The sequence below is a fragment of the Heloderma suspectum genome, chromosome 13 (assembly GCF_057233095.1).
Source record: "Heloderma suspectum isolate Gila_16-S chromosome 13, 16-S_ref, whole genome shotgun sequence".
Taxonomy (NCBI): domain Eukaryota; kingdom Metazoa; phylum Chordata; class Lepidosauria; order Squamata; family Helodermatidae; genus Heloderma; species Heloderma suspectum.
The window spans coordinates 33,439,994-33,465,812 of NC_139470.1; the positions used below are offsets into that span (position 1 = coordinate 33,439,994).

Genomic DNA, 25,819 nt, shown 5'->3' on the forward strand with positions numbered 1-25,819 from the left:
GGCCCGGCTCTCCGCGCCGCCGCCCCGCCATGGCCTACCAGGGCTTCGCGGCCGAGTATTTGGGCATCCCTGCCGTGACGCGCGCCTACACCACCGCCTGCGTCGTCACCACCGCTGCCGTGGTAACCGCGCGAGGGGAGGGCCGGGGCCGGGGGGCCGCTCTGGGCGGGAGAGGCGCCCTCCGGCGGGCCGCACCAGGGGCGAGGGCGCCCCCGGCGGCGGGGCGGGGCGGGACCCGGCGCGGCGCAGCCCGCTCAGGCAGCCCCGCTCAGGCGCCCGCCGTCTCTGTCCCCCCGCAGCAGCTGGAGCTCATCACCCCCTTCCAGCTGTACTTCAACCCGGAGCTCATCTTCCGCAAGCTGCAGGTGAGCCGGGGGCCGCCGCGGGCCGCGGGGGGCCGCCGCGGGCCGCGGGGGGGCGCCTGCACGCGTCGCCCCAGCGCCTGCCTGTGTCTCGCTCCCGGCTGCAGGTCTGGCGCCTCGTCACCACCTTCCTGTTCTTCGGCCCGCTGGGCTTCAGCTTCTTCTTCAACATGGTCTTCCTGTATCCTTTGCCCCCGGCGGGCTGCGAGAGCGGCGTGGCGCCGCTGCCTCGGCTGCCCGGAGCCTCGCGGCAGAGGACGGCGCCCGTTCTCCGCCCGGAGCGCCCCGCACGCCCGCGCGGGCGTCCTCGGCTCAGCCGCCCCATCCGCGTTGAGCGCCGGGGCCCCCCGCCCCGCCCCGCCCCGCCGGGGCCGCAGCTGCCTGCGCCCGGGCGCCTGCGCGCATCGCCCGTCTCGTCGGGAACGTGCCTCAGCGGGCTCCGGCCGGCGCGCCGAGCGGCTCTGGCGCTCGCGTGGCTCTTCGCGCCCAGGGCCGCCCAGAAGCCGACTCGCTGTGCGGCTCAGTGGCAGCGAGCTGGGCCCGTCTGAATTGGGGCCTTCGCCCCCCACCCCCCAACTCGTTAGAGTGGATTGCTGGGATGTCACTGCTGCGTGCTCATGTTGTTTGGAGGGATTTGTGTCCTGAAAGCAGGGATGTAAATAACTGCAATGAATGAATGAATGTTCAGCCCCTCGCTTTTGGAGCTGGCAGTTGCAGAGGCGGGATTTGATAAACTCAGTGGTAAGGTCAGAAAATTCATTTCCTTGTAATTGCAAGCTGCGGAAGGGGGCGGATTATCACCACTTCGCAGGACTGGAAGTCTCTGTCTTGTCTGGTCCTGTCCCACCTCCTCCGCCATACACAGACTCCCAAGTAAGCTTCCAAAATGTGTGAAGGTGAGGCTCCGGAGGGAACAGGAGAACCAGCCTCCCAGTGCTTGGGGCAGAGGCTCGTCCTTGCAACCTCTGGTGAGCTTGCTCTGCAGCTCCACTCTCAACGCGGACAGCTCCAAGTGGTTTGGCTCAGCCCCACTTGTCCAGGTGGCTGCTTCTGCAGCAGAAAGTAGCTGCATTAGAAATGGGGCAGGCCTGTGCAGTCAGCCATCCACCTATCTGTTGGCTTCCTCTACTGCCCGCCTCTGTTGCTGCCTGCTCCCAGGTACCGATACTGCCGGATGCTGGAGGAAGGCTCTTTTCGCGGAAGGACCGCAGACTTCATCTTCATGTTCCTCTTTGGAGGGTTTCTCATGACCGTATCCTTTCCTGTTGGTTTGCTCAGTGCCTTCATCCTCCGCCTCCTGGGGCGGGCGGTGGTGGCGGCGAGGATTTGCTTTGCTCTTTTCTGGGACTGTGGGGTCCCAGCCCCAGGCTGACTTTGGGGAGAATAACTGTGAAGGAATACTGGCAGAAATGATCATGGTTAGGCCTGGCCCTGTCTACTCCATAGCCCAAGGTCAGCTGATCTTTAAAAGTCTCTTTACGCAAATTCTTCTCTGGTCCTCCTCAAACCATAGGATGCATTTCAGGTATACCTTGCGTTAGATTTGTATACTGCCCAGCTGGCAAGGGCTCTCAGGGTGATGTACAATTACAAAAAAGCAAGAAATATTAGTCCCATTCAGAAGTGTCGCTCATACATAGAAACAATGTATGAGGAAGCACTAAAAATCTCAAGCAGTTCACAGTGTCAGTGCTGCAGAACTCAGAGTCAGAGAGACCACGGAGCGAAGGAGAAAGAGTTCTTCTTTATTTAACGCGCGGGCTTATGGCTGGAATCACTTCCAAAGAGCCAAAATCCCCGAGGCACATTAACACATTGCTTTTATAGACACTATGACACATGTGAAACGGCTCTTCCTCTCCTTCCCGTGTGGGGTTGCAGTCCTCAACATTTCTTCTCTTAGCACCATTGTTTATAATACAAGAAATGGGTTATAGGGTAGCCATGATAAGCAGAGAACAGCAGAGAACATGATATACATATCACCATGACCTTAGCCTTTGTTGACAAGATGTGACACAGGAATTTCTTGTCAGCTTACAAATATATATTTCAGAGAGCAAGAGCTCAGCAAGAACATGAAGCATGAGACTGCATGAGGCTACTTAGTCTGACCCCCGATATGGCTGCTACATTTCCCCCTTAAATGCATAATTTCATTACAATTACAGCATTTCATTACGCAAATAGACATTCTGGTTTGCGAAGCATAGCACAGGACTCTTATAGCAACCCTCTTACTTAATATCTTGTAGAGCTATTAGAGCGTAGCGGGCGGCTGTTTTTGTGGCTGAGGCAGTAAACAGATTGTTTAAGCAACGCATAAACCAGGGAGTGCAGATGCATAATAGTACCCTTACTAATGCCACTGGTAAGATCAGAACAAATAATGCTTTGAGCCAGCTGAGATCTGGAAGCCAGGAGGTCAACCAATCGAGCCATTCATGTTGTCCTATTTTGATGTCAGCCACTATATGGTGCAGCTTGTTGGTCTGCTCATCTACAGCATTACTATTATCAGTTAAATTAAAACAGCAAAGCTTTTGGTGCGTCTCACAACCCAGATGATGAAGAAGGAAGAGGTAATCTATACCAGCTCTATTTTCTAAAACAGCACCTCTTAGATCACGCAACTCTTTATTTAATAATGACAATGCTTGTGAGGTGGCATTTATGTTCTTGGCCAAGCTGCAAGCTAACCAGTTGATTTCCAGACCATCAGCCAAGGCTAGACCTGGAACTCCAACCAACGATACTGCCAGTGCCAATTTTTCTGAGTCAGAGTATAGCTGTAGGTGGCTATTACAATTTCCAGTTAGTTGGAGTGCTCTAGGCTGCTGTCGACGGATTTTCTGTGGCCACGGGGGAAGAATTGGCACCAGGCAACAGAAGAATTGGCACCCAAGGCAACATGGGTGGTTATCAGACAAGTTGGCTGCAATGAATGACCAGGTACGGGAACCACAGGTTCAAAACCATCCATGAGGCAGAAGTATATGTGCATAATTAAAAGATACGTTTTGAATTTCATTACAGTGGAAGGGGGGGCCAGGGATAGCTTTATATTTCCCGGAAGATTTTTGACAATTATTTGTACACAAGTGGCATTTGTTCCAGCTACGATGGGAGTACGTAGAGTGAACTCTGTAGGGGGTAAGATTTTCGTAACTATGCCCCAGTCAGAATTTTGGGAATAAGTCAAGTTTATATTAAAATTGCTTAATATAGTCTTGTTTTGAATTCTTTCAGGATGCTTACAGACAGGTATTAGGCAAGAGCTAATAAGCCTGTTTGCAGGTATATCTTTTGGTAAACAAAAATGCTTTACTCCAGTGATGTTAGCTAAGTGAAGCCAGTAATTATCAGCGAATCGCTCGGACAAACTTCCCCCTCCAGGGGCAGACCCCCCTTTTTCACACCTTATTAAGGAACTACACCACTAACACTACAACATGCATATTTGATCTTCTTTGGGATCTGACTGTACGCTGGGCAGCTATTCACCTGGCTAGCTGCAGTAGGGTCTAGTCCCCTTCTTCAATTTTCCCCAGTTGCAGGTCTGACCGTACGCAGGGTGGACAGTCTCCTGGTGTGCCCACAGTAAGGTCTAGCCTGAGTTTTCTTACTGCTTTTTCAGAATAATTTTTAAAGGATTTTTAGGATTTCTGGTCACAGTCCACTCCCCCTCTCGCTCTCTTGACTCGTGTCCAATGTATCCAGGGTTTAACTCCAGCTACTTTCACAGCTGTGGGGGTGGAAAGTATAACAGTTTTTGGCCCTCTCCAACTGGGAGTCAAAGGGTCATTTTCCCACTTTTTAACTTATACTTCATCTCTTGGTTGGAAAGGATGAACTTCTGTGGTGGGAATTGGGGGCTTATTTTCTAAGACAAAGCGACGCTGGGCTTGAAGAACTTTGCCCAGTGTTTGGACTTCTTGTTTAAGGCTAACGTTTGCTTGCTCTTGATGCCGCTCCAGTGTCAATCATGAAGTCAATGTCACGGCCCCTCACAGTCAATGTCACGGCCCCTCTCAAGCTGTCTTCTCTCTCACCCGTTCTGGCTCCTTTGGTTTTCTCCTTTGTGTATTTGATTTATTTTATTTGGGCATTTATGCCACCAATGTCCATCTTGTCCACACTGGGCACACTGGTTCTTTCTTAAGAATCCTTTGCCTCTGCTGGGTCTTCTTTCATTTTTTCGTCCACGTCTTCTTGGGCCACTGGGTCGAGGGGGGTGTACTGGCGATAGGCACCTGAAAGACGCTCCAAGTACGCTCTGTGGCCTCGGTGGCACCTTGCAGCACTTTAGACACCTTGGTCATATTAAATGACTTCTTCATACCTGCCTTCATGGCTTCTAACAGCAGGGTTTGATACTGGGTGAGGCGCTCTAGCCCCGCTTGTGTTTTGGGATTCCAGCGGGGGGCGGGGTACTTACAAGGAGACTTTATTGGGTAACTTACAGCACACAGGCGTACCTAATGGTTGGATCAGACAGCTTCTCTGAACCACGAGCTGTTGGGCTAAATGGGTTTTATACCATACATGTTACCCATGAGGCAGCACAACACTAGCAAGCATTTTCAGCATAGGCTAGAAGTGTTTGGTTCTCAGGCACAGCTTCCTGTAAACAAACTTCGCTTCCCAGGCAAAGTGCTTGATAACATTTTCACTCATTAGTATGGGAAGAGAAATCTCTCTTTCTCTTGCTTTCTTTTTCTTGCTGATCTGCCTGTATTGCAGATCATGTTTCAAACTTTTTATATAAAACTTTCCTCTCTATGCACCAGCCTTGTCTCCTTATTTGTCTTTTTTGCAAGTTAAACTCACTTACTTAAACCTTTCTGCCCTACACTAGTCCCAGTGATGCACATTTGGAATAGGCTCTTCTTCTCCTTCTAGTTACATTTTCTCATCTTAAAGAACTATTACATTATTGTGGCTACTTTATCCCCAGGTAATAAGCTCCAGGCATAATCAGCTGCTTTTAATTCACCCTGGGGGCAACTATGGCCATGCTTCTTCTCTACAAATGTTCTTTTTCTTTGCCTCTTGCTTTCTCTTTCTTCTTCCCCCCCCTTTCTCTATTTGTCTGCCACTTTCTCTATTTCGCTGTCTTTTCTACTTGTCTCTGTCTTTCTCTACTTGTCTTTGTCTTTTCTCTTGTCATCCATTGGGAACCACACTCAGTATCATTTGGAGTTGCAACTGACACTAATCTGCAAATATCACATATATTTTATGATATCTAAGAAATAAAATATACACAACAAACTTTTTTTTTTGCAATTTAACACAATGAATGGAAAACACTTCTTGCATGGTAAGGCATGATGGAGCAGATCCAGCAATTGGGGGAGGGGGGAAAGCTCTCGGGGCTTTCTATCACTAGACAAGCTAGCCAGGGATTTACAATATCACACACACACACACACACACACACACCCCTCTTTTCTTCTCTTCCCCTTCAACTTGGTACACAAAAGCAAAGTGCCGAAACTCAGGACGCTGGGGGGTGATGGGCATCGCCTTATACTTGCATTTTTCAGGCAGCCATTAATCTTCTTCGGGGAGGCGGTGGGGTGATTTGCAGGACTTCAAAGGCAAGCTTCCCAGTTTGTTTGTATTTGTAAATCCCAAACTTAAAACAGGACACGATGAGGTACAGGGCAGCCAAATCTTTGCTTTGGCATGGGCAACAAATAACTCAGGTTAGCTTTCTTTGCTGGGGTTGTTGTTGTTCAGTCATTCAGTCGTGTCCGACTCTTCGTGACCCCATGGACCATAGCACGCCAGGCCTTCCTGTCCTGCGCTCTCTCCCGGAGCGTGCTCAAGTTCATATTCATTGCATCCGTGATGCTATCTAGCCATCTCATCCTCTGCCGTCCCCTTCTCCTTTTGCCTTCAGTCTTTCCCAGCATCAGGGTCTTTTCCAGGGAGTTTTCTCTTCGCATTAGGTGGCCAAAATATTGGAGCTTCAGCTTCATTATCTGTCCTTCCAATGAGCAGTCAGGGTTGATTTCCTTTAGGATGGACTGATTTGACCTCCTTGCAGTCCAGGGGACTCGTAAGAGTCTTCTCCAGCACCACAGTTCGAAAGCATCAATTCTTCGGCGCTCAGCCTTCCTTATAGTCCAGCTCTCACAGCCATACGTTGCTACTGGGAAAACCATAGCTTTGATTATGCGGACCTTGGTCGGCAAGGTGATGTCTCTGCTTCTTAATATGCTGTCTAGGTTGGCCATAGCTTTCCTCCCAAGGAGCAAGCGTCTTTTAATTTCATGGCTACAGTCACCGTCTGCGGTGATCTTGGAGCCCAAGAAAGTAAAATCTGTCACTGCTTCCATTTCTTCCCCTTCTATATGCCAGGAAGTGATGGGGCCAGATGCCATGATCTTAGTTTTTTTAATGTTGAGTTTCAAACCAGCTTTTGCACTCTCCTATTTCACCCTCAACAAGAGGCTCTTTAGATCCTCTTCGCTTTCTGCCATTAGGGTGGTATCGTCTGCATATCGGAGGTTGTTGATAATTCTCCCAGCAATCTGTTACTAATGCTTCCTAAGGCCCACTTGACTTCACTCTCGAGGATGTCCGGCTCAAGTTCAGTGACCGCACTATCATGACTATCAGGGACATTCAGATCTTTCCTGTATAGTTCTTCTGTGTATTCTTTCCACCTCTTCTTAATCTCATCTGCTTCTGTGAGGTCCCTGCCTTCTTTGTCCTTTATCATGCCCGTCTTTGCACAAAACGTTCCCTTGAGATCTCCGATTTTCTTGAAGAGATCTCTAGTCTTTCCCATTCTGTTGTTTTCCTCGATTTCTTTGCATTGTTCATTTAAGAAGGCCTTCTTGTCTCTCCTTGCTATTCTCTGGAACTCTGCATTCAGTTGGATATATCTTCCCCTTTCTCCCTTGCTTTTCGCTTCCCTTCTTTCCTCAGCTACTTGTAAAGCCTCATCAGACAGCCACTTGGCTTTCTTGCATTTCTTTTTCTTTGGGATGGATTGAGTTGCTGCCTCCTGAACAATGTTACGGACCTCCGTCCATAGTTCCTCAGGCACTCTGTCTATCAGGTCTAATCCCTGAAATCTATTCCTCACCTCCACTGTATATTCATCAGGGATATGATTTAGGTCATACCTGAACGGTTTAGTGGTTTTCCCGACGTTCTTCAATTTCAGCCGAAATTTTGCAAGAAGCAGCTCATGATCTGAGCCACAGTCAGCTCCAGGTCTTGTTTTGACTGACTGTATGGAGCGTCTCCATCTTTGGCTGCAAAGGACATAATCAATCTGATTTCGATATTGACCATCTGGTGACGTCCATGTGTAGAGTCGCCTCTTGTGCTGTTGGAAAAGAGTGTTTGCTATGATCAGTGTGTTCTCTTGGCAAAACTCTATTAGCTTTTGTCCTGCTTCATTTTGTACACCAAGGCCATGCCTGCCTGTTATCCTGGTGATTTCTTGACTTCCTACTTTAGCATTCCAATCCCCTATGATGAAGAGGACATCTTTTTTTGGTGTTAGTTCTAGAAGGTGTTGTAGGTCTTCATAGAACCAATCAACCTCAGCTTCTTCGGCCTCAGTGGTTGGGGCATAGACTTGAATTACTGTGATGTTGAATGGTGGGGTCTCAAACAGGAAAAAAGTCTTAATTTAAAGTTGTAACATCACTGACAGCGTCAGCCAGCCAGCTACACAGATCTCACTGTTTTTTAAGGCTCCAATATCTTCTTTTTTTCTTAATCAGGTTGGGTCTCCCAGCTTACACAGTTTATTGCAGCTTCCAGGAGCATGGTAGTAGCGTGATTTTGGCTTGGCTAGGAACATGCTGTCTGGTTTCTCGGTCTCTTCAGCACACACACTCAGGCAGTCCAACACTGGACACTTAAATTAGTGAGATTTCTTCATTGCAGGGAATCCCACGGCAAAAGCTTAACGGTTATGCTCTTCAGAAATCATATAGCTGATGGTCTACAGGCTCTATGAAATTCTAGGACAGTTCAAAGCTAAACATGGCTACCTTGACAGAGATCTTCATCGTGGTCTCTTTGCTTCATTCTGCCTTGGGACAGTCCTATGGCACACTTTCTACTCGAAGAGGGGTCTAGCCTGTGCCCTGGCGGGTGATTCTTCACTTTTATTCTCCATTTTGCGCCTTCATCTTCTGGGTCTTCATTTTCAGTTTCTATTTCTTAGGGATTTTATTTCAATTAGGTGAGGTGATGATGTTGCACAACTCAGAAGGTTGTGGGCAATTTTCCTGCCCCCCCCCCCCCCTCGGCGCACTAGGCTAACAGCTACTTCTTCGGCCTCACACTCCCACGCTCGGTTAAAAGCCAGGCTGTCCTGCAACGTTTCTCTAATTAACAGCCTCAGATCTTGTTCTTTTTTTTTCTCTCATCTCGACCTTGAGCTTTTTGCTGTTTCCTCTCTCTATTCTGAATCCTTTTTTAAAAAATCTTTTTCCTTTTTTTTTTTAACATACATCTCAAGGGGGTGCAAGTCTTGCTACCCCCACCTCCCACAGCCTCCCTCCTAAGATAAAGACGGACACAATGAAGGAAAGGGGATTGGCCAGTGAGTAAGGGGTCTCACTGACTGAAATAAGAGGAATTTTTACACCACGCACTTTGCTACTGGCCTGGGCACCCGGACGGTCAACAGTATGCAACAGAAACCGCAGTAGCCACTCACACAATCATCAATTTCACCACTTCATTCATATGTCCCTGCCACCCACTTTCCCACTAGAGTGAAGCAGTTTCCTCAGCGCCTTGCTGAGTATTAGTGCCTGCTCGGGGGAGTGATCAAGTCCCCCCTTCCACCCCCAATCGGGTGGGTCTCTTTTTGTATACGTATACTAACATTGACCTTCGTAAGGCGGGGCCCTCTTTTTTTCTGCCCAGTGGCCTTTCTCCTGAAGGCTTCCAATGTGGGTTTTAACTCAATTGCAGCTGCAGTATGGGCAGGGTTCAAGTTCCTTCCTCCGCTTCCCAAGGTTCTCTTGCCGCTCACAGCCGTTCGGGCAGGCTCAGCACAGGCTTTCTCCCATTCACCTGACAAAAAGGTCAGTGGCGCCAAGAAAGGGAGGCATGTGCCGAGCTCTCCCTCCTGGTGCGGCGATTAAGAGCAGGCAACTGCCACCTCTCTGTCTCAGAGCCTGCCACATCCGAGTCACGGCACCATTTATGTTGCAGAACTCAGAGTCAGAGAGACCACGGAGCGAAGGAGAAAGAGTTCTTTATTTAACGCGCGGGCTTATGGCTGGAATCACTTCCAAAGAGCCAAAATCCCCGAGGCACATTAACACATTGCTTTTATAGACATTATGACACATATGAAACGGCTCCTCCTTTCCCTCCCGTGTGGGGTTGCAGTCCTCAACATTTCTTCTCTTAGCACCATTGTTTATAATACAAGAAATGGGTTATAAGGTAGCCATGATAAGCAGAGAACATGAGATACATATCACCATGACCTTAGCCTTTGTTGACAAGATGAGACACAGGAATTTCTTGTCAGCTTACAAACATATATTTCAGAGAGCAAGAGCTCAGCAAGAACATGAAGCATGAGACTGCATGAGGCTACTTAGTCTGACCCCCGATATATCCAGTGACACAATAGGACTGGGCTGGGGAACCTCTGGCCGGTGGGTCAAATTTGGCCTGCCATAATGGCTCCATCCACTCTAGTGAAGGGAGAGCAACTGAGCTGCAAGGAGCACTCCTTGAAGTTGAGACTTGACCTTGCTCCTCCCTCCACTCTGTGATAGATTGGGAGACAGAGCTGCTCTGGACTCAGCCCACTGCGCACCCTTCTTCGTGCTTCTCTCTGTAAGAGAAAGAGAAACTGGGAACAAATGGAGCTGAGTGACATGAGGGGATGGGGCTTTGGGGTGCGTTCCACCCCCTGATGTAGTCTACTCCCCACCCTTGCCATAAAAAGTCCCACTGGTATCTATGCAAAGAGGCACACGCGTGTGCAAACAAAACTCACTGGGAGGTGAATTTTGCGCCAAAATCCTCTTGAATTAATGTCCTTATTTACAATAAACATTACTGTATTCCCAACCCAATTCAAAATACGAAGAATACTTTTTCAGGGGAAACACCTTCAAAAATCAGACGTGACTGTGAATGTGCTATTAGTTACTCAGGAAGTCTTCACACGTTTTAAACTGGCATGTTATATAACATAATATTTATTTATTACATTTATATTCGTCCAAGGAACACAAAGCAGCATACATAATCCTCCTCTCCATTTTATCCTCACAACAACAACCCTGTGAGGTAGGTGAGTCCGTGACTGGCCCAGAATCACCCGGTGAGCTTCATGGCCCAGTGGCAACTGGAACCCGGGTCTCCTGAGTCCCAGCCCAACGCTCTAACTGCTACATCACACTTGGCTCTCCGATAGTATTTGTATTAAATATGAACATGCTCAAAAATTCTGACCTTGTTCAATACCAGAGCAAAATGCAATGATTGCAGGGATAAGTTAGATAATGAACAGAACACCACACGTAATGCACAATTTCAGGCTTTTGAAAGGGGATGCTTAACTCCAAAAGGCATTCCACAAAGCCTGATCTGCCTGCAAAAGCTCACTCCTACTGATATGTTTTTCTCTGTATGTCTTCCTTTGAAAGCTGGCCTACACATCCTGTAGGTTCAGGAGGAAGGAAGGTGGCTCCCAGCACATTGGCTTGTGATATGAACTTCCCACCCAAATACACACCTCTGAGAAAAAGCTTTTGTGACTGTTGGCTTTCTCTGTGTATTTTTATTTACTTAAAAGCTCATAACCTAGCATTTTCTTTAAGGTAACAGTTTAAAAAAAAACTTTCAGAATAGGAACGCTATTCACCTATTCAGTGTAGCAAAACCATGTGAACTTGTTACTTCCATCCTTACAAGTGTGCCTAGTCTAAAGAGAGTTCTTTTGCACTGCCTATTTAGTCCTCCAATGAAATGTCACCTGAACCACCATCAATTACTTTTTTACAAATCTAATTATTTGACCCTTTAGGTCAGGGACGGGCAATGTGTGGTCCTCCAGATATTTTGGCTTACAGCTCCCAGCAGAGGCAGTGGTGAGGGATCATGGGAGTTGCTGGACAAAACTTTTGGATGACCACAAGTTGCCCACCCCTGCTTTAGGTACTGGAAATCTCAGCTGGGTTTCTCCCCAGTAGAAATCTTGCCTCCTGGGTCAGTCTTCCAAGGACAGAGACTCAACAGCTGTATCAAACCATTTATTATGTGTGCAGTGTCAAAAAGTATTGAGTGCTTCAATAGAGAGCAAAATAAACTGGTCTCTGCCTGTACTGGCCCATCACTGAATACACTAGTTCAGTCCACCTCTTTGCAGGGTAACAAAGCCACACTGAATTTCCTGAAGGCCAGCCTTGCCCAGTTCCAAAGGGCTTAGAGATACGCCATCTCTTGATCCATCTTATTCCATTAACTCTGCTGCTCTCAGCTCTTTGGCCTGTTTGCCAGCCTCTTTTTCCTGGGCCAGGCATTCACCATCATGCTGGTGTACATCTGGAGCCGAAGGAACCCCTACATCCGCATGAACTTCTTTGGATTGCTGAACTTCCAGGCTCCCTTCCTGCCGTGGGTCCTGATGGGCTTCTCGCTGCTGCTAGGCAACTCCATCATCATCGATCTCCTGGGTGAGGGAGCTGGTTGGGGCGGGGTGGGTCTCCTACAGCCAGTGCCTGCTTCTCTTGGCAGAGATTTCCAACAAGTCCCTGTGAGGCAGAATCCCACACAAGGTTTACTGTGCACAGGACAAGTGTTGAAGCAAATGGTGACCCTCTGGTTGCTCCACCCCCTGCCCGGACGACGCCAATGCACTGCAGAGCTCCTGTGGATGGCTGCTGTGCTGCAGGTCAAGCACTTGGTCAGTGCTGCAGGCAGCAATTGGCCCTCGCCCTGGAGAGGTGCTGAGAATATCCAGTTGGGTGGTTCTCTGTAACCCAAACATCCGGTCTGGGTGGGAGGGCAGGGAGCAGCTTTTCCAAGCCTGTCACAGTCAGTGGGTGGCTTGGCAGCGGTTAGAAAAAGAGAGAGCCCAAAGCAACCCAGTTCCTGGCTGCCATCCAGGAAGATACGTGTGGCGGTGGAGGGAAGTCCGAGGACTAAATGGAGAAGGCTGGCCTGGAGGGGGCAAGAGAACAGGGGGCGGTGGAATGCTGTTTGCCCCTTCGGCTATGTTTATTGAGGGAGGGGCTACTGGCAGGCAAGGAGCCCATGTCAGTGGGTGCCCACATGGGGGGTTCAGCAAGAAGCTGCGGACTGGCAGGGTTTGTGCACGATGACTGAACGAAGGGTGCAAAAGGCCGTCTCCTGTATGTGTGCACCTAACTGCCCTCGCAGGTGGGCAAGTGAGAGGAGCCCTTGCAGTGGCGTCTGGTCCCAAGCAGAATGTTAAGCCTATTGAAAGCATGGCTATATCCCCTGTTTGCGGTCTGCAACTTCAGTGGTTCAGGATGGAGGGATGCTGTGAAATGCCTGCTGAATAAGAATTTCCTTGTGTCCTGCAATGCTGTAATCACTCTTGAAACTGCTGTTCTATTACAGAACATTCTCTTGGAAGAGTTCCACTGAACAGCAGTGTGCCAAGTGGGTTTCTCGGTATGCCCTGCAGGCGGTGGGCAATGTGAGCCCAGGCCTGGCCAAGCAGTGTTCAGGGTGCTTTATGGACCTTTCTTCTTCTGCAGGAATTGCTGTGGGTCACGTCTATTACTTCCTTGAGGATGTCTTCCCCAACCAGCCTGGAGGGAAGAAATTGCTACTAACACCAGGATTTCTGTAAGTCACTCATGCTCATCTCTCCAGGTTAGAGAGGAATCTGCTTCATTCAGGCAGCCCTAATGGAATGAGATGAAGAGTTACTATCCTCAAGATCTCAGACCAAGACCTAAAGAACCAATACAGGGACTCAGGCAGACATGAAATCAAGCTCTGCGCAGCCCTTGGCAACAACCTAGGAAGGAGGAGGATGGCGGGGGGCAGGGAAAGACATTGAAGTCGTTTAGCAAGTTTATATCGTGCTTTTTCATAATCCTCAAAAGCAGCTTAAAACATTTATAAAATACAAGAAACACATGCTAAAAAAGACCAGGCCAAATAAAATAACCAGCTCACCTGGCACAGGTCCAATGTTCCTTCCAGGCAGTTCGTCAGGGGGAAAGGGGAAGTAGTGGGGAGGAGATGGTCTAATTGGAGCAGGCCCTGACTACAGTTTCTCCCTGCTCCTTATTGTATGAAGGAGTACAGGCGGACATAAAAGGAAGAGAAATAGAACTAATTCACAATTTTAGCTGTACACTCCAGAATGTAATGTGAATGAAGGAGTCGCCTGTTTGAAAATGCATGGGACCACACAGGTGTACTCAACAGCGAGGCCAGGTTGGCTGTTGAAAGTCCCTGTTGAGTGTTTTGTCATGTTAAGGAAATATCCAAGGCAGGTTAAGCTGAACAGTCAGAAATTTATTAAAGCACATCGCAGCTGGGGGAGAGACAGTCGACATTGTGTCTCACCAAAAAAAAGAAAGAAGCGGGATGCTTTTATTCAGACTGAAAGTTGTAGAACAAAGAAAATGCTCTATGTATCTTCAAGAGCTAATTTAGCTCAGCGACAGTCTTATCAGCACGGCTGCCTGCTTATCTTTAGGGACCAGCTTACTTTCGTGGATAAGAATTTCCTGCTTATAATGAGCAAGTTACAGTTACTTTCTCATGGTCAGACACATATACATTCTTTCAATCCCGTCAGGCATCTTGGTTGGTTGCTTGAACCAAATTACTCAGGCCCGCCTTCACAATCCCCCCTTTGAGCCTACCAGGCTCACCATCTATCTTTGTGTTGTTATCAGTTGACCAATCTTTTTATCTCTCTTTTCACATTTCTCTTTGCATTCTACTGGTGTAGTTCAGCTTTATGTGTAGTTTTAGTAAGGATTTTGATACAGCATTTAATCAAAGCAATGATCACATAGAACAAAACAATACAAGTAATTATGCTTATTACATTGCACATCTTGTTAGGTGGCTGTTTCTGGTAGATTTAGGTAATAGTGTTTGATCATTTTAATCTGATTTAGTGGGATTTGGATCATTGGTGTGCCTCTGTGGGCATGGATGGGCACATGGCAGCGGATAAGCAGTTGGATACATTTAAGTCCACTTGAATCTGGTTCACTATTTTCAGGAAAGCGTTTTTTGCTTTCACGCAACAAAAGATGTCGAGCAGGAGCAGGATGCAGGTGGGCCACATCATGAGAATGTGCCTCTGGTGGATGCTGAGACAATTCTTTCTTCAGTAACAGGTGCAAAGTTCACTGCTAGGCTTATGCTCACCTCGCCATCAAGTGCTTTGCTCACTACTGGTTTCTTAGAGGTGGCTATTTTGTAATCCAGAGGAGGCCAAAGTGCTGAAATTCTAAGAAGATTTCACACAATAACAGGAAAAAGGGCAACAAGCCAGTACTACGATGGCAACCAGAAATGTTGTTCTCTTTCTGGGTTCAAAATGACTCAAAGGGCTGAGGCCAGGAAAGAATCCTGCCTGAAACCCTGGAGAGCCGCTGCTGCCGGTCAGTGTCAACAGTTCTGGGCTAGATGGACCCAGGGTCTGACTCAGTACAAGGCAGCTTCCGATGTTCCTATGCACAGAAAGCTTTCATAAAAATAGGAGTTTTTGGTTTGCTTTTTAAGTGGAGGGGAGATAAATATTGCTAATTTATGCAATCCTATGAATGCCTACTCAGAAGTCCCATTAAGTTTAATGAGGCTTACTCTTGGGAAAGTGTGCATAGGATTCCAGCACAAGTTCTTTTGCAGGGAGGTTTGCACCTTGATGTTCTGCATGTTTACTCAGAAATAAGTCCTGAGTTGTGAACATGATACTGCAGGCTTCATACAGTGCCTACCCAATCCCGTCTAATGAATTGACTACCCTTCCAGCTCAGTCCTATGCATGTCTTGTCGTTTGTGTTTTTTTAATTTTGCATGAACTCTAGCTTCAGTGGTGAGTGAAAGGCACTTAGTACATGCTCAGAGTTTCTCCATAAAAGAGCCCTAGTTTTGAAAACAGACTCACTGGCTGGATCCTGGTGAAGTCTTGGCACAAATGAAGTTATGGGGAGGACGATACACTGAGAGATTGTGCATAACAAGGAGGAGGTAGAGGAGGGTTGCACAAAACAAGTCATCTGTTTTTATGAAGTGTTGCTTTGTTGTTGTTCAGTCGTTCAGTCGTGTCCGACTCTTCGTGGCCCCATGGCCCATAGCACGCCAGGCCTTCCTGTCCTGGGCTCTCTCCCGGAGCGTGCTCAAGTTCATATTCATTGCATCCGTGATGCTATCTAGCCATCTCATCCTCTGCCGTCCCCTTCTCCTTTTGCCTTCAGTCTTTCCCAGCATCAGGGTCTTTTCCAGAGAGTTTTCTCTTTGCATTAGGTGGCCAAAATGAGGAGAAATGGTTGCATAGAGGGGAATAGAATTGGTAGGGGGAGAATTTAAGTGCTCAGTGGTGAAATAAAAGCATTCTGCTTATGCTGAGAGGCACTCTATATTTAAGAATATAAGAAGAGCCATGCTGCCTAATTCACTCAGGATTTTATGGAGTAAGTCTCACTAAGTTAGAAAACTGTCAGAAAGTACACACAATGCTGCCTCCCCCCTTTCCCTTTTGGCAGCAAAATACATTTCTCACAGTACAGAAAGAAGCACTCCTTATCAGTTAGGGAGTATACATTGTGAAGAGTGAGTACGGTGCATTGTTTTAGTTTCTGTTAGTAGCAAAAAGTCTGGCTTTCACTCTATGTGAATACAGCTATGAGAACAAACTCTAAAATCATGAAAATCAGCAGCTTTCTAGCAAATCAGCGTATTTGTGCTATTGATTACAGCACATGATTCTGGGCAAATTCACACCTGACTGCTTGCCATTCTTCTGAAACTAAATCTAATACACTCCCCCCTTCAATTCTCACAGAATTGCTGTTGTTTATTAAACAATTAAAACAAATCATATATCATTAAGCTTGGTAGGCTAAATTCAAAGCAAAAAGACAAAGCCAGAAAATAACAGTAACTAATATAACAAGGGGATAAGGCACAACACATAGGATTTCCAATCCACTGTTACTTCAGTGAACAAATCTATCTCACCAGTGACTTTCAATAGAAGTTTACACTTGCTTAGAGCACTTTAAAATCTCATTCTCATCTCGACAGCATCATTCTAGCACATGCGGCATCTCTCAACAAACATTCAGTTTAGCTTGCATTTTCTTCTTTGTGAAGTAACACTTACTGGCACCCACAGAAGTTGAGCTTGAGCTGTAATACATGTTCAAACACCTTAGCCAATACATGACCCTACAGATGGTCTTCACTCTCTATTGCCAGTCACACACAGTCATTGCGTCTTGATTTTTACACGGGGAAGCTGCTGCTATTGTAGCTTTCGGGTGGCATATACGACAGTGTCCAGTAGACCCAAAGGATGCATTTGATGACTAAGGGGAGTAAAAAGCTCCCACTCCCACATGGAAGGAACAATAGGCACAATTACAGATAAAGACATTTTCTCTAAAAGCAAAAGCAAAAATGAAGGTACTGAGTACATTAAGCACATTATTCACATTTATGCAACTTGCTTGATCTAAATCATTGTGGCACCTTCACCTCTTAGTGGAATGACTCAATCGATTCTACCCTTACCTGCTACCACAAGGTGGGGAAGAAGGACCAGGGGCGCTACCAGGCGGCCGTCCGGGCAGCGCCACAAATGGTCAGTGTATTGAGAGAACAACCAGCCAGTCTCCACATTTCTTTTTCAGCATTTGGACCTGCTTTTGGAGTTGTGCAACATCTTCAAAAGTTGTCATGGGAGACTGGTTTATTGCTGAAAGGAATAAGGTAGTAGCCCCAGCAAGGGCAAAAAGTTCTGCTACTTGAGCAGGAGTACAGTTAGGCAGAAGATTTTGTTCTATTACAGTATGGGAAGTGCAGACAGCACATCTGTTCAGCATTTCTTTGACAAGACCCATCCACAAAATATACACAATCTACATTAGTCAGTGGCTCATCTGACAAATCTCAGCATGGCTTTGCAAGGTGCTCAGCCACTTCTAAACAATCATAAGGAATATGCTTGGAAGGATCAGGCATGAAAGAAGCAGGATTTAGAGTGGAATGATGTTGCACTGTAATGTGACTTAGAGAGAAGCAAAATTTCATGCCTGAAGAGGCGTGATTGAGAAAGGTGCTGAGTCTTTGCTTTAAGTAGAAGAGCTGCCACTGAGTGAGGGACACAAAGAGTTAAAGGAGAACTTAACACAATATTTTCAGAGGCTTGAACAAGGAGGGCAGTGGCTGCAGAATCAAGGAAAGTACTGTAATATGTTACTAGTCCTTATTTCCATGCTTTTAGGTAAGCACACTAAGAGCACAATCTTTTTCTTTCATAACAAGAGAATGAATGAAATAATCAGGAAGCCCAAGTTGTTTTAGAACAGTGCTTGTTTTGGAGCAGTGGAAGCAGATTCAGCTTCAGAAGACCAAGGAAGTGGCTGAGGAATATCTAAATATACTCTGTCAGGGAACAAAGATAGTGCAACCAAGTTTACACAAAAGGTCTCTGGTCAGTAGAAAGAAATGGGCGTTGATGAAGTTACAAACCTCTCGGCTGTCTTAGAAATTTTGAGCAGGAGTGGGAGGAGCTGGATGTGTGAAGTGTTTCTATCTGCTGGCCAGGCTGGTGGGGACACTTATTTTTCTAATGCTCAACTTGGCTACAAAAAAGTGGCAGCAATGCTAGAATGTTTTTCAAAAATGTCTTTAGATGATCCATATAGTCTGCTGTAGTCCCACTTTTGTTTTGTTTACAATTGATGAGTTTTAGCTTTATCAGTTTTCTGCAGACAAGTGTCAGGGATTGTTCATAGGAATCTAGTGCGTGCTTGGTCTAAAGTATTAAGATCAGCTGGTTCTTGATTTGGCCTATTTGCTTGTCCCTTTAATATAGTGTGCACTTATTGGGGCAAAATAACTCACATGAGTTGGTTCATGCTAGACCAATTAGGATTTTAACAAGTGATCACTGTTTGTAGTTCTTCTCTAAATTTCTGTGGCTTTTCTCTGATGTTTCAGAATTTGACCAGGTCTTTCAGTTTTTCTTGGGAGTCCTTAAGACTCCGCTTCTTGGGACTTAGGTGACCTTTTTGATGTCTCAACATACCAATCAAAGAATGCATTCTCATTTACCCTGTGCCACTTTGGACTCTAAGATTCCAAGGCTCCCTTTAAATGCACAATTTTGCCCAAATCAAAGGTCCCAACCTAGGGAAATTGTTTGGATGGGTCAAGTTCCATCTGTCAAAAACTTGCAAGTCTTAGGTCCATAATTCCTGTTCATGTACATTGAAGGTGTCCCTTTTGTGGAATTTCTTCGGAAGAATCCAGCCCCATCCTCAGTTCACACAGGAGCACGCAGGAAAACTATCAGGAGGTCTCCACAGGTTGCGAGAAACAGAAGGCACTGCCAAATGCTGAGGTACAGTCAGAGACCGACTCTCACTGAACTGGAGGCACAATCAGTCATTTGCGGGCAAGGGGGCTCATACCATGACAGAGAGTGAAGGAAAACTCACTTGCACATGGTTCCAGCAACTTTAGTTTGCCCTGGTCCTTTTAACCTCAGTTCATACCAGGCAACTCTCATTCAGTTCTTTTCCTCAGTTCTCACAAGGCAAGTCTCATTCACCTGACGCCACATCCCACGGACCTCTGAACCGCCCCCCAACAAACAAACAAACTTACCAAGTGCTTAAATTACTGACTGCCTCTTTAAAGGCAGCATCCGTCAGCCAAGGCAGAATCGTCCTGTGGGCAGCCTCACACTGGGTCCCAGACTTCAAGATTTCAAAAGGTCTCTTACCTTGGTGTGCGCTTCTGGGATGTTCAGTAAATGGCAGTCTAAATTGGTTCAATCTCCTCAGCATATGGGATCTGAGTCACGGCACCAAATTGTTAAGGAAATATCCAATGTAGGTTAGGTTGAACAGTCAGAAATGTATCTCACAGCTGAGGGAGAGACAGTCAACGCGGTGTCTCATCAAATAAAAAGAAACAGGATGCATTTATATAGACTGAAAGTTGGAGAACAAAGAGAATGCACTGCGCATGCTCAAGAGCTAATTTAGCTCAGCAACAGTCTTATCAGCACAGCTGCCTGTCTATCTTTAGGGATGAGCTACTTTGGTGGACAGTAATGTCTTGCTTATAATGAGCAAGTTACAATTACCTTCTCATGGTCAGACACACACACACACACACACTCTCCCCCCCATCAGGCACCGTGGTTGCTTGCTTGAACCAAACTACTCCAGAGGCCTGGTCGGGCCTGCCTTTGCAGCGACATGGCGGCAAACCCGAGCTTGCCGCCATATCATGCTGGGAACGGCTCAGCAAGCTGTAGTCACCCCTTCCCCCACTGCACTTTTTCTGCTGAGGTCATACTGGCATCCCAACTTAAATAATCCATACAATATACTAAAAGGGAGGCAGAGAATTCTATAGTTGTTACAATGCAGAATCTTTGCATGAGAATTAGAATTAAGATCAAAGTGCAGAACGGTCTCTACTGGAGCATTTCCTTTACTTTATGTCACCCTCTATCTTCTCCTGCCCTTCAATGGTTTCTTTGAGCTTGGTGGTGAGATGCTTCAGATGCAAGATTAAGCCAGTGCAGGTAACCGCTCTCCCTCCAAGATTATCCTGTCTTTTAATGGGTTGACTCTGGCATGGCAATACTATTTATTTGATTTATTAGCCGCCCATCAGGCCGGCTACCCGGCCACTCTAGGTGGTGTACAATACAAATAACAAGAAATACAACAAATTTCCATAATCAGCTGAACAAAACAACATTGTTCTAAAAAAAACACACCTAGCCCACCCCAAATGCCCACTTGGGTTTTCAAAGCCCGGCGGAAGCTCATCAAAGAGGGGGCATGGTGGAGGTCACTAGGGATGGAATTCCTCAGAGTGGGGGCTGCCACAGAGAAGGCCCTCGTCCTCACTGGCCTAGCTGTCCTGGCTGATGGGACAGACGTGGCCCATCTCGTTGAGTGGGTGTTGCTGGAGGCGCTCCTTAAGGTAGACTGGGCCGGAACCGTATAGGGTTTTAAAGGTCAATGCCAACACCTTGAATCGGGCCTGGAAAACAACTGGTAACCAGTGCAACTCCTTCAGCACTGGAGTGATGTGGTCTTGCTGACGGCCACCTTTAAACAGGTGGGCCACCGCATTCTGCACCAGCTGCAACTTCCAAACCGTCTTCAAGGGTAACCCCACATAAAGCGTGTTACAGTAGTCTAGGCGAGAGGAGACCAGGGCATGAACTGATGGGAGCAGATGGTCGGGAAGGTAGGGGCACAGCCACCATATCGGATGGAGTTGATACAGTGCTGTCCGGCTCACAGCTGACACCTGAGCCTCCATGGACAGATGGGAGTCTAAAACGACCCCCAGACTGCGGACCTGGTCCTTCATGGGCAGCCACACCCCACTGAACACCAGGTCAACATCCCCCAGCCTCCCGTTGTTTCCCACAAAAAGTACTTTGATTTTGTCGGGGCTCAGTTTCAACTTGGTCCTTTCCATCCAGCCACTCACTGCCTCCAGCCACTTGGACAGGGTTTCTACAGCCAACCTTAGCGAGGATTTAAATGAGAGGCAGAGTTGCATATCATCCGCATATTGGTGACATGGCACCCCAGACCTCCTGCTGATAGCCCCCAGCGGCTTCACATGGATGTTAAATAACATCAGGGAGAGAATAGAACCCTGTGGCATCCTGCAAGTGAGCAGTCTGAAGTCTCCTCCCCCAGAGCTACCCTCTGGTACCTGCCACAGAGGAAGGACCAGAACCACCGTAATACCGAGTCCCCTATGCCCAACCCCTCCAGGCGGTCCAGGAGGATACCATGGTCGATGGTATCAAAAGCCTCTGAGAGATCAAGAAAAAGGAAGGAGCATTCGTTCTATCCAGAGCCCTTCCCGTATCATCCACCAAGGCCGTTTCTGTCCCATGCCCAGGCCTGAAGCCAGATTGAAATGGATCCAGATAATTGTCTTCTTCGAAGTGTGCCTGCAACTGCAACGCCATCACCTGCTCAATCACCTTGCCCAATGGCAGATTTGAGACCAGGCGAAAGTTGTTCAAGTTTTGGGGATCCAAGGAGGGCTTCTTTAACAGTGGTCTTATCACCGCCTCCTTGAGGGCTGATGGCATCACTCTCTCTTCGAGGGAGGCATTCAACACCACCTTGATCCCCTCCCTAAGTCTCTCCCTGTAGCTTATAATGAGCCAAGATGGGTAAGGATCAAGTAAGCAAGCAGTCGGCCTTAAAGATGAAAGCACCTTGTCCACTCCCTCAGAAGAAAGAAGCTGGAACCGACCCCACACAACTGGTCTGCCGCTGGCCGTCCCTCGTTCAGTAACTGTATCCACAGCGCGCGAATAGCACTCCTGATCCGGTTGACTTTATCCGCAAAGTGCTTTGCAAACTCATCACAGGAGGCCTTAGAATACTCCATTGGTTCTGGAACAACTGGACTGACCAGGCTCCGGACCACTTGGAACAGCCTCCTGGGACAGCACTCTGCGGATGCGATAGAGGCAGCATAAAAATTCTTCTTTGCTGCTCTTATCGCCACGTGGTAGGCTGCAGCTACAGCTCTAACCTCTGTCCATTCGTCTTCGGAGCGAGATTTCCGCCACTGGCGCTCTAGCTGTCTCACCTCCCGCTTCAGAGCTCGCAACCGTGGAGTGAACCATGGTGCAGTCTGAACTCTGTTCAGGGGGAAAGGGCATTTCAGAGCCACCCAGTCTAATGCCCCAGTGATTGCAGCATTCCAGCCATCCACCAGGGTCTCGACGAAGCGGCTGTTTGCACGCTCCAGAGAATCCCCAAGCGCAGTCAGGAATCCATTTGGATCCCCAAGATTCCTGGGGCAGACCATCCTAATGGGTCCTCCTCCCCTGCGGAGGAGTTGTGGAACTGAGAAGTCCAACATCACCAGATGGTGATCTGACCATGACAAGGGGGGTGGTGGATATACCTCCGACTTCCAGATCACCCCCCACCTTTCCGGAAACAAACACAAGGTCTAGCCATGACTGGCTACATGGGTGGGCCCAGTTGGAATAGGGTGCAGTTCCCAGGAAGTCATGGTCTCCATGAAGTCCCAGGGCGCCCCCACGAGGATGGTCTCCAAATGTATATTGATGTCCCCCAACACGCTAGGGGACGGCACACGCACATCAGAGACCACCTCAAGCACCTTGGCCAGGGAGTCTGTTGTGCAGCAGGGTGGGCAGTACAGAAGCAGAAACCCGAGAATGACCTTTGCACCCAACCTGCAGTCAGCAACTCTGGTCTCCCGGAGAGAGAGTCTGGTGAGGGCCAAGGACTTCTGGTAGATAACAGCCATGCCCTCTCCCCAACCCCCAGCTGCTGTGCATACGAAAATCCAGCCGGGCACATCGCCGCAGGAGAGGGAGCAGTGGCCTCGTCCAGCCGGGTCTCCATAATACATGCCAGGTCTGCACCCTTGTTCAGGATCATGTTGTGGATGAGAGATGTTTTATGGGCAACGGACCTGGCATTACATGGCAGCAGACGAGGGCCAGAGGATGGAGTCACGCATCCCCCCGCCATCCTTCGGCTCTGGACAGGCCTGGAACAGGGGACAGATATTATGCATCGCTCCCTTTCCCGGCATGGCCTGCCCCTAGCGCTCTGCCAGCATCTGCTGCCCAGCCTCGGTATGTTCTGGCCCCCGCACTGCCTCTGCCAGGGGGACACGTGCCTCCCTCATTTCCACCTAGCTGGTGGGTGCCCCAGCCCTGGTGAACAGTGTTGGCTAGATGTGTGGAAGGCCCATGGAAGAAGCCTTGGATTTATTTTACATTGTATTCATTTTATTTTGAGGCTGCCCTTTTTCTTTTGCAGGAAGCTTGTATTTGACCCTCCTGAGGAAGACCCGAGCTACAGTCCCCTCCCTGAGGACCATCGAGCCCCTGCTGAAGATGGAAACCGGCCCCAGGAGCCGCAATAGTGGCAGCACAGCAGGCCCTCTGCTTGCAGGACTGATGCAGGGCTTGGGCAGAGGCACGGCGCACCTTCCCGGCACCATCGCAGCCTCATAGCTTGTATTCCTCTGCCGCTCCATTTCCCCTCTTCTGTTAAGCTGTGTTCTAGCCGATGGAAGGGAGAAGTCTATCCACTTCTTGAATATTGCAAAGAACTGGAAGATGTATTTGCTGAATACACCCCCGCCGCCAAATCGCAGGCAGCAGGTGACTGCGGACAGTGAGCTGGGGGCGGGGCGGACTGGGGCCTTGTGCACCCTGAATATCCATGTTAAACCAAAAATCTTAAATAGCTGGCCTCTTGGGGGGTAAGAAAATATACCATAGTTGGAGCGGCTGTCCTTTCTGTGTTGCTATTGCACCAACTCAAGATCTGGCACAGAAGAATTGGGTTTGCCGTTTATTTTTCTAGTGGTCTGAGGCCTCAGATGGCACAATGTTTTGCACAACCAGGGGCTGTTAAAGTCCTTGCTCCATGCACGGTCTACCTTCTCTCCTAACTCTGACCTTCTTCCCCAACATTCCTCCACGTAGCCGGTCTTTGCCAATTTATTTCCAAGCTGTGTATAAAAATAAAAGTGGAATGCAGAATCGAATGCATAGCCCACTTGTCTCCCTCAAGGCTCAGATAAGGTAACAAGCTCCAGCTCTCATTTAGTCATCATATTTTACCACTGATCAGAAACCGAACTCTAGTGACAGGTTTCAAGAAAGCCAGGGCCTATTTGAAATCCAGCACCCAAGCCTGAATCCAAAAAACGTTTTGACTGCCTCTAAAAGTTATGTGTCGGCTCCTTTTTGTGGCCTGCATCATGACTTTATTTTCTAGGCGTTGAGAGACTATTTTATAGGACATAGTTAATATGGTGGCCATAGCCCTAGCCTCTGGCTCCCAGGTGCTGAAGGAGCAAAGAGGCTCCAGTTGTCCTGCAGTGCAGCATAAACACTTGCTTAAGCACAGTGACTTGGCTCAGATGATCAAACAGCCCACTGTGGGTTGTTTAAGCCATGGTGATCTGTGGCATGTGCCAGCTGCCATTTTGCATATTCAACTCCCACCCACTGGTTGTCTTGGCATCAGAACCCAGGCAGCAGGGGTTATTTGAGGGTTAAACCCTCGCATAGCCCATTGTTGCAGGCTTATGCGAGGGTTTAACCCTCAACCCCTGCTACCTGGGTTCAGAGGAATAAGGCATGGCAAAGCCCAGGCAGGGGTTGCATCTTCATAACGCTGGACAGCATGTACCGCATCCCCTTGTGGGTAAATTAACCCACGACGGGCTGTCGTGTTGTCAGAACTGACCCAATGAGTAAGGCAGGCACAAAAGAGGCTCCTAGGTCTCGCTTGAGAAATTATGAAAAAGGAGAACCAGAGCTGCTGTTCCCCAACTCCGGCAATACCACAGTAATCTCAGACCCGAAAAACACAACCAGAAAAGCGGAGTGCAGTGTGCCCAATTTGCATGCGTTCTGCTGTGCCGCCAGGAACAGAGGGCGTTGTGGCCGTCGTCCCCTTTGGCGCGCTGGCCCCACAGCTCAGCAAGCCCCCACGGCAGACCTACCCTGGCTTGGCTCTGCGGCCTCTGGGATCCCAGGGCTTTTCCTTCCCGTCCGCTGGGCAGTGCAAGACGGCTCTCCTTTCTTTGTGGGTTTAGTTGATTGGCACCCCGCCTTTCTACTAGAAATGGCACTCAAAGCGGGGGAAGTGGAGGAAAAGGCTTCAGATGCTCACACCTGCTTGAAACAGGCTGGGAGAAGAGCCCAGGCTGGCTCCCTCTCAGTAAGCTTGCTGGGGAGGCCACGAGCCAACGCCGGGCTACTTCTAGGCACCCTCGGTGATGGCTCCTGCAGTGGGGCAGGGACAGACGTCAGGCTTTGCACAGGATGTGCTCATGCTGGAAAGGGGCAAAGGGCTCTTTAAAGAATTCCTGCTTTCCAGGGATCAGGAGATGAGTGGCTCAGTGCCTTGTAGAAATGCTTGTCCTATAGCCAGCAGACGAATAAATTACTATTTTTTCATAATTTCTCAGTAATTTTGTTATGATTTATCCACATTTGAGAATGGATTGTTTTCCCAGCACTGCCTTCAAACATTACCCAAAAGCCAGCTTATGCTGGAAACAGAAATACCTGTGTCTTCGGGTGTGAACTAAGTAAACCATGCAGATGGCAGTTTCCAGCTTCCCAGCCGGCCGGCTCAGGCCTCTGGCACTAAGCTGTGGTTCTTGCTGAACAGTTCTGTTGCCCGTTGTGGCAAACATTAAAACAT

General features: G+C 48.2%; 1 protein-coding gene across 6 annotated transcripts; it reads left to right on the forward strand.

The window, feature by feature from the left end:
• Positions 1 to 25,568, forward strand: LOC146336362 (derlin-3-like). Of its 6 annotated transcripts, none has more exons than XM_084820013.1 (7): positions 1 to 122; positions 300 to 365; positions 470 to 543; positions 1,521 to 1,614; positions 11,854 to 12,049; positions 13,100 to 13,190; positions 23,411 to 25,568. In XM_084820013.1, exons 1-7 carry the CDS (start codon positions 30 to 32, stop codon positions 23,514 to 23,516), a joined length of 720 nt encoding a protein of 239 aa, XP_084676139.1. In that variant the 5' UTR covers positions 1 to 29; the 3' UTR covers positions 23,517 to 25,568. The 6 variants fall into 6 exon arrangements, with proteins under 6 accessions (XP_084676139.1, XP_084676138.1, XP_084676136.1 ...); XM_084820012.1 differs by lacking the exon at positions 23,411 to 25,568 and adding an exon at positions 18,819 to 19,063; XM_084820010.1 differs by having other exon boundaries at positions 1 to 365.
• Positions 25,569 to 25,819: the final 251 nt, after the last annotated feature.

Coding starts and splice junctions, on each gene's coding strand:
- LOC146336362 (XM_084820008.1), top strand. CDS start 30: ATGGCCTACCAGGGCTTCGCGGCCGAGTATTTGGGCATCCCTGCCGTG. Junction 544..1,520: donor TTCTTCAACATGGTCTTCCT/GTATCCTTTGCC, acceptor GCCTGCTCCCAG/GTACCGATACTGCCGGATGC. Junction 1,615..11,853: donor TTGGAGGGTTTCTCATGACC/GTATCCTTTCCT, acceptor TGCTGCTCTCAG/CTCTTTGGCCTGTTTGCCAG.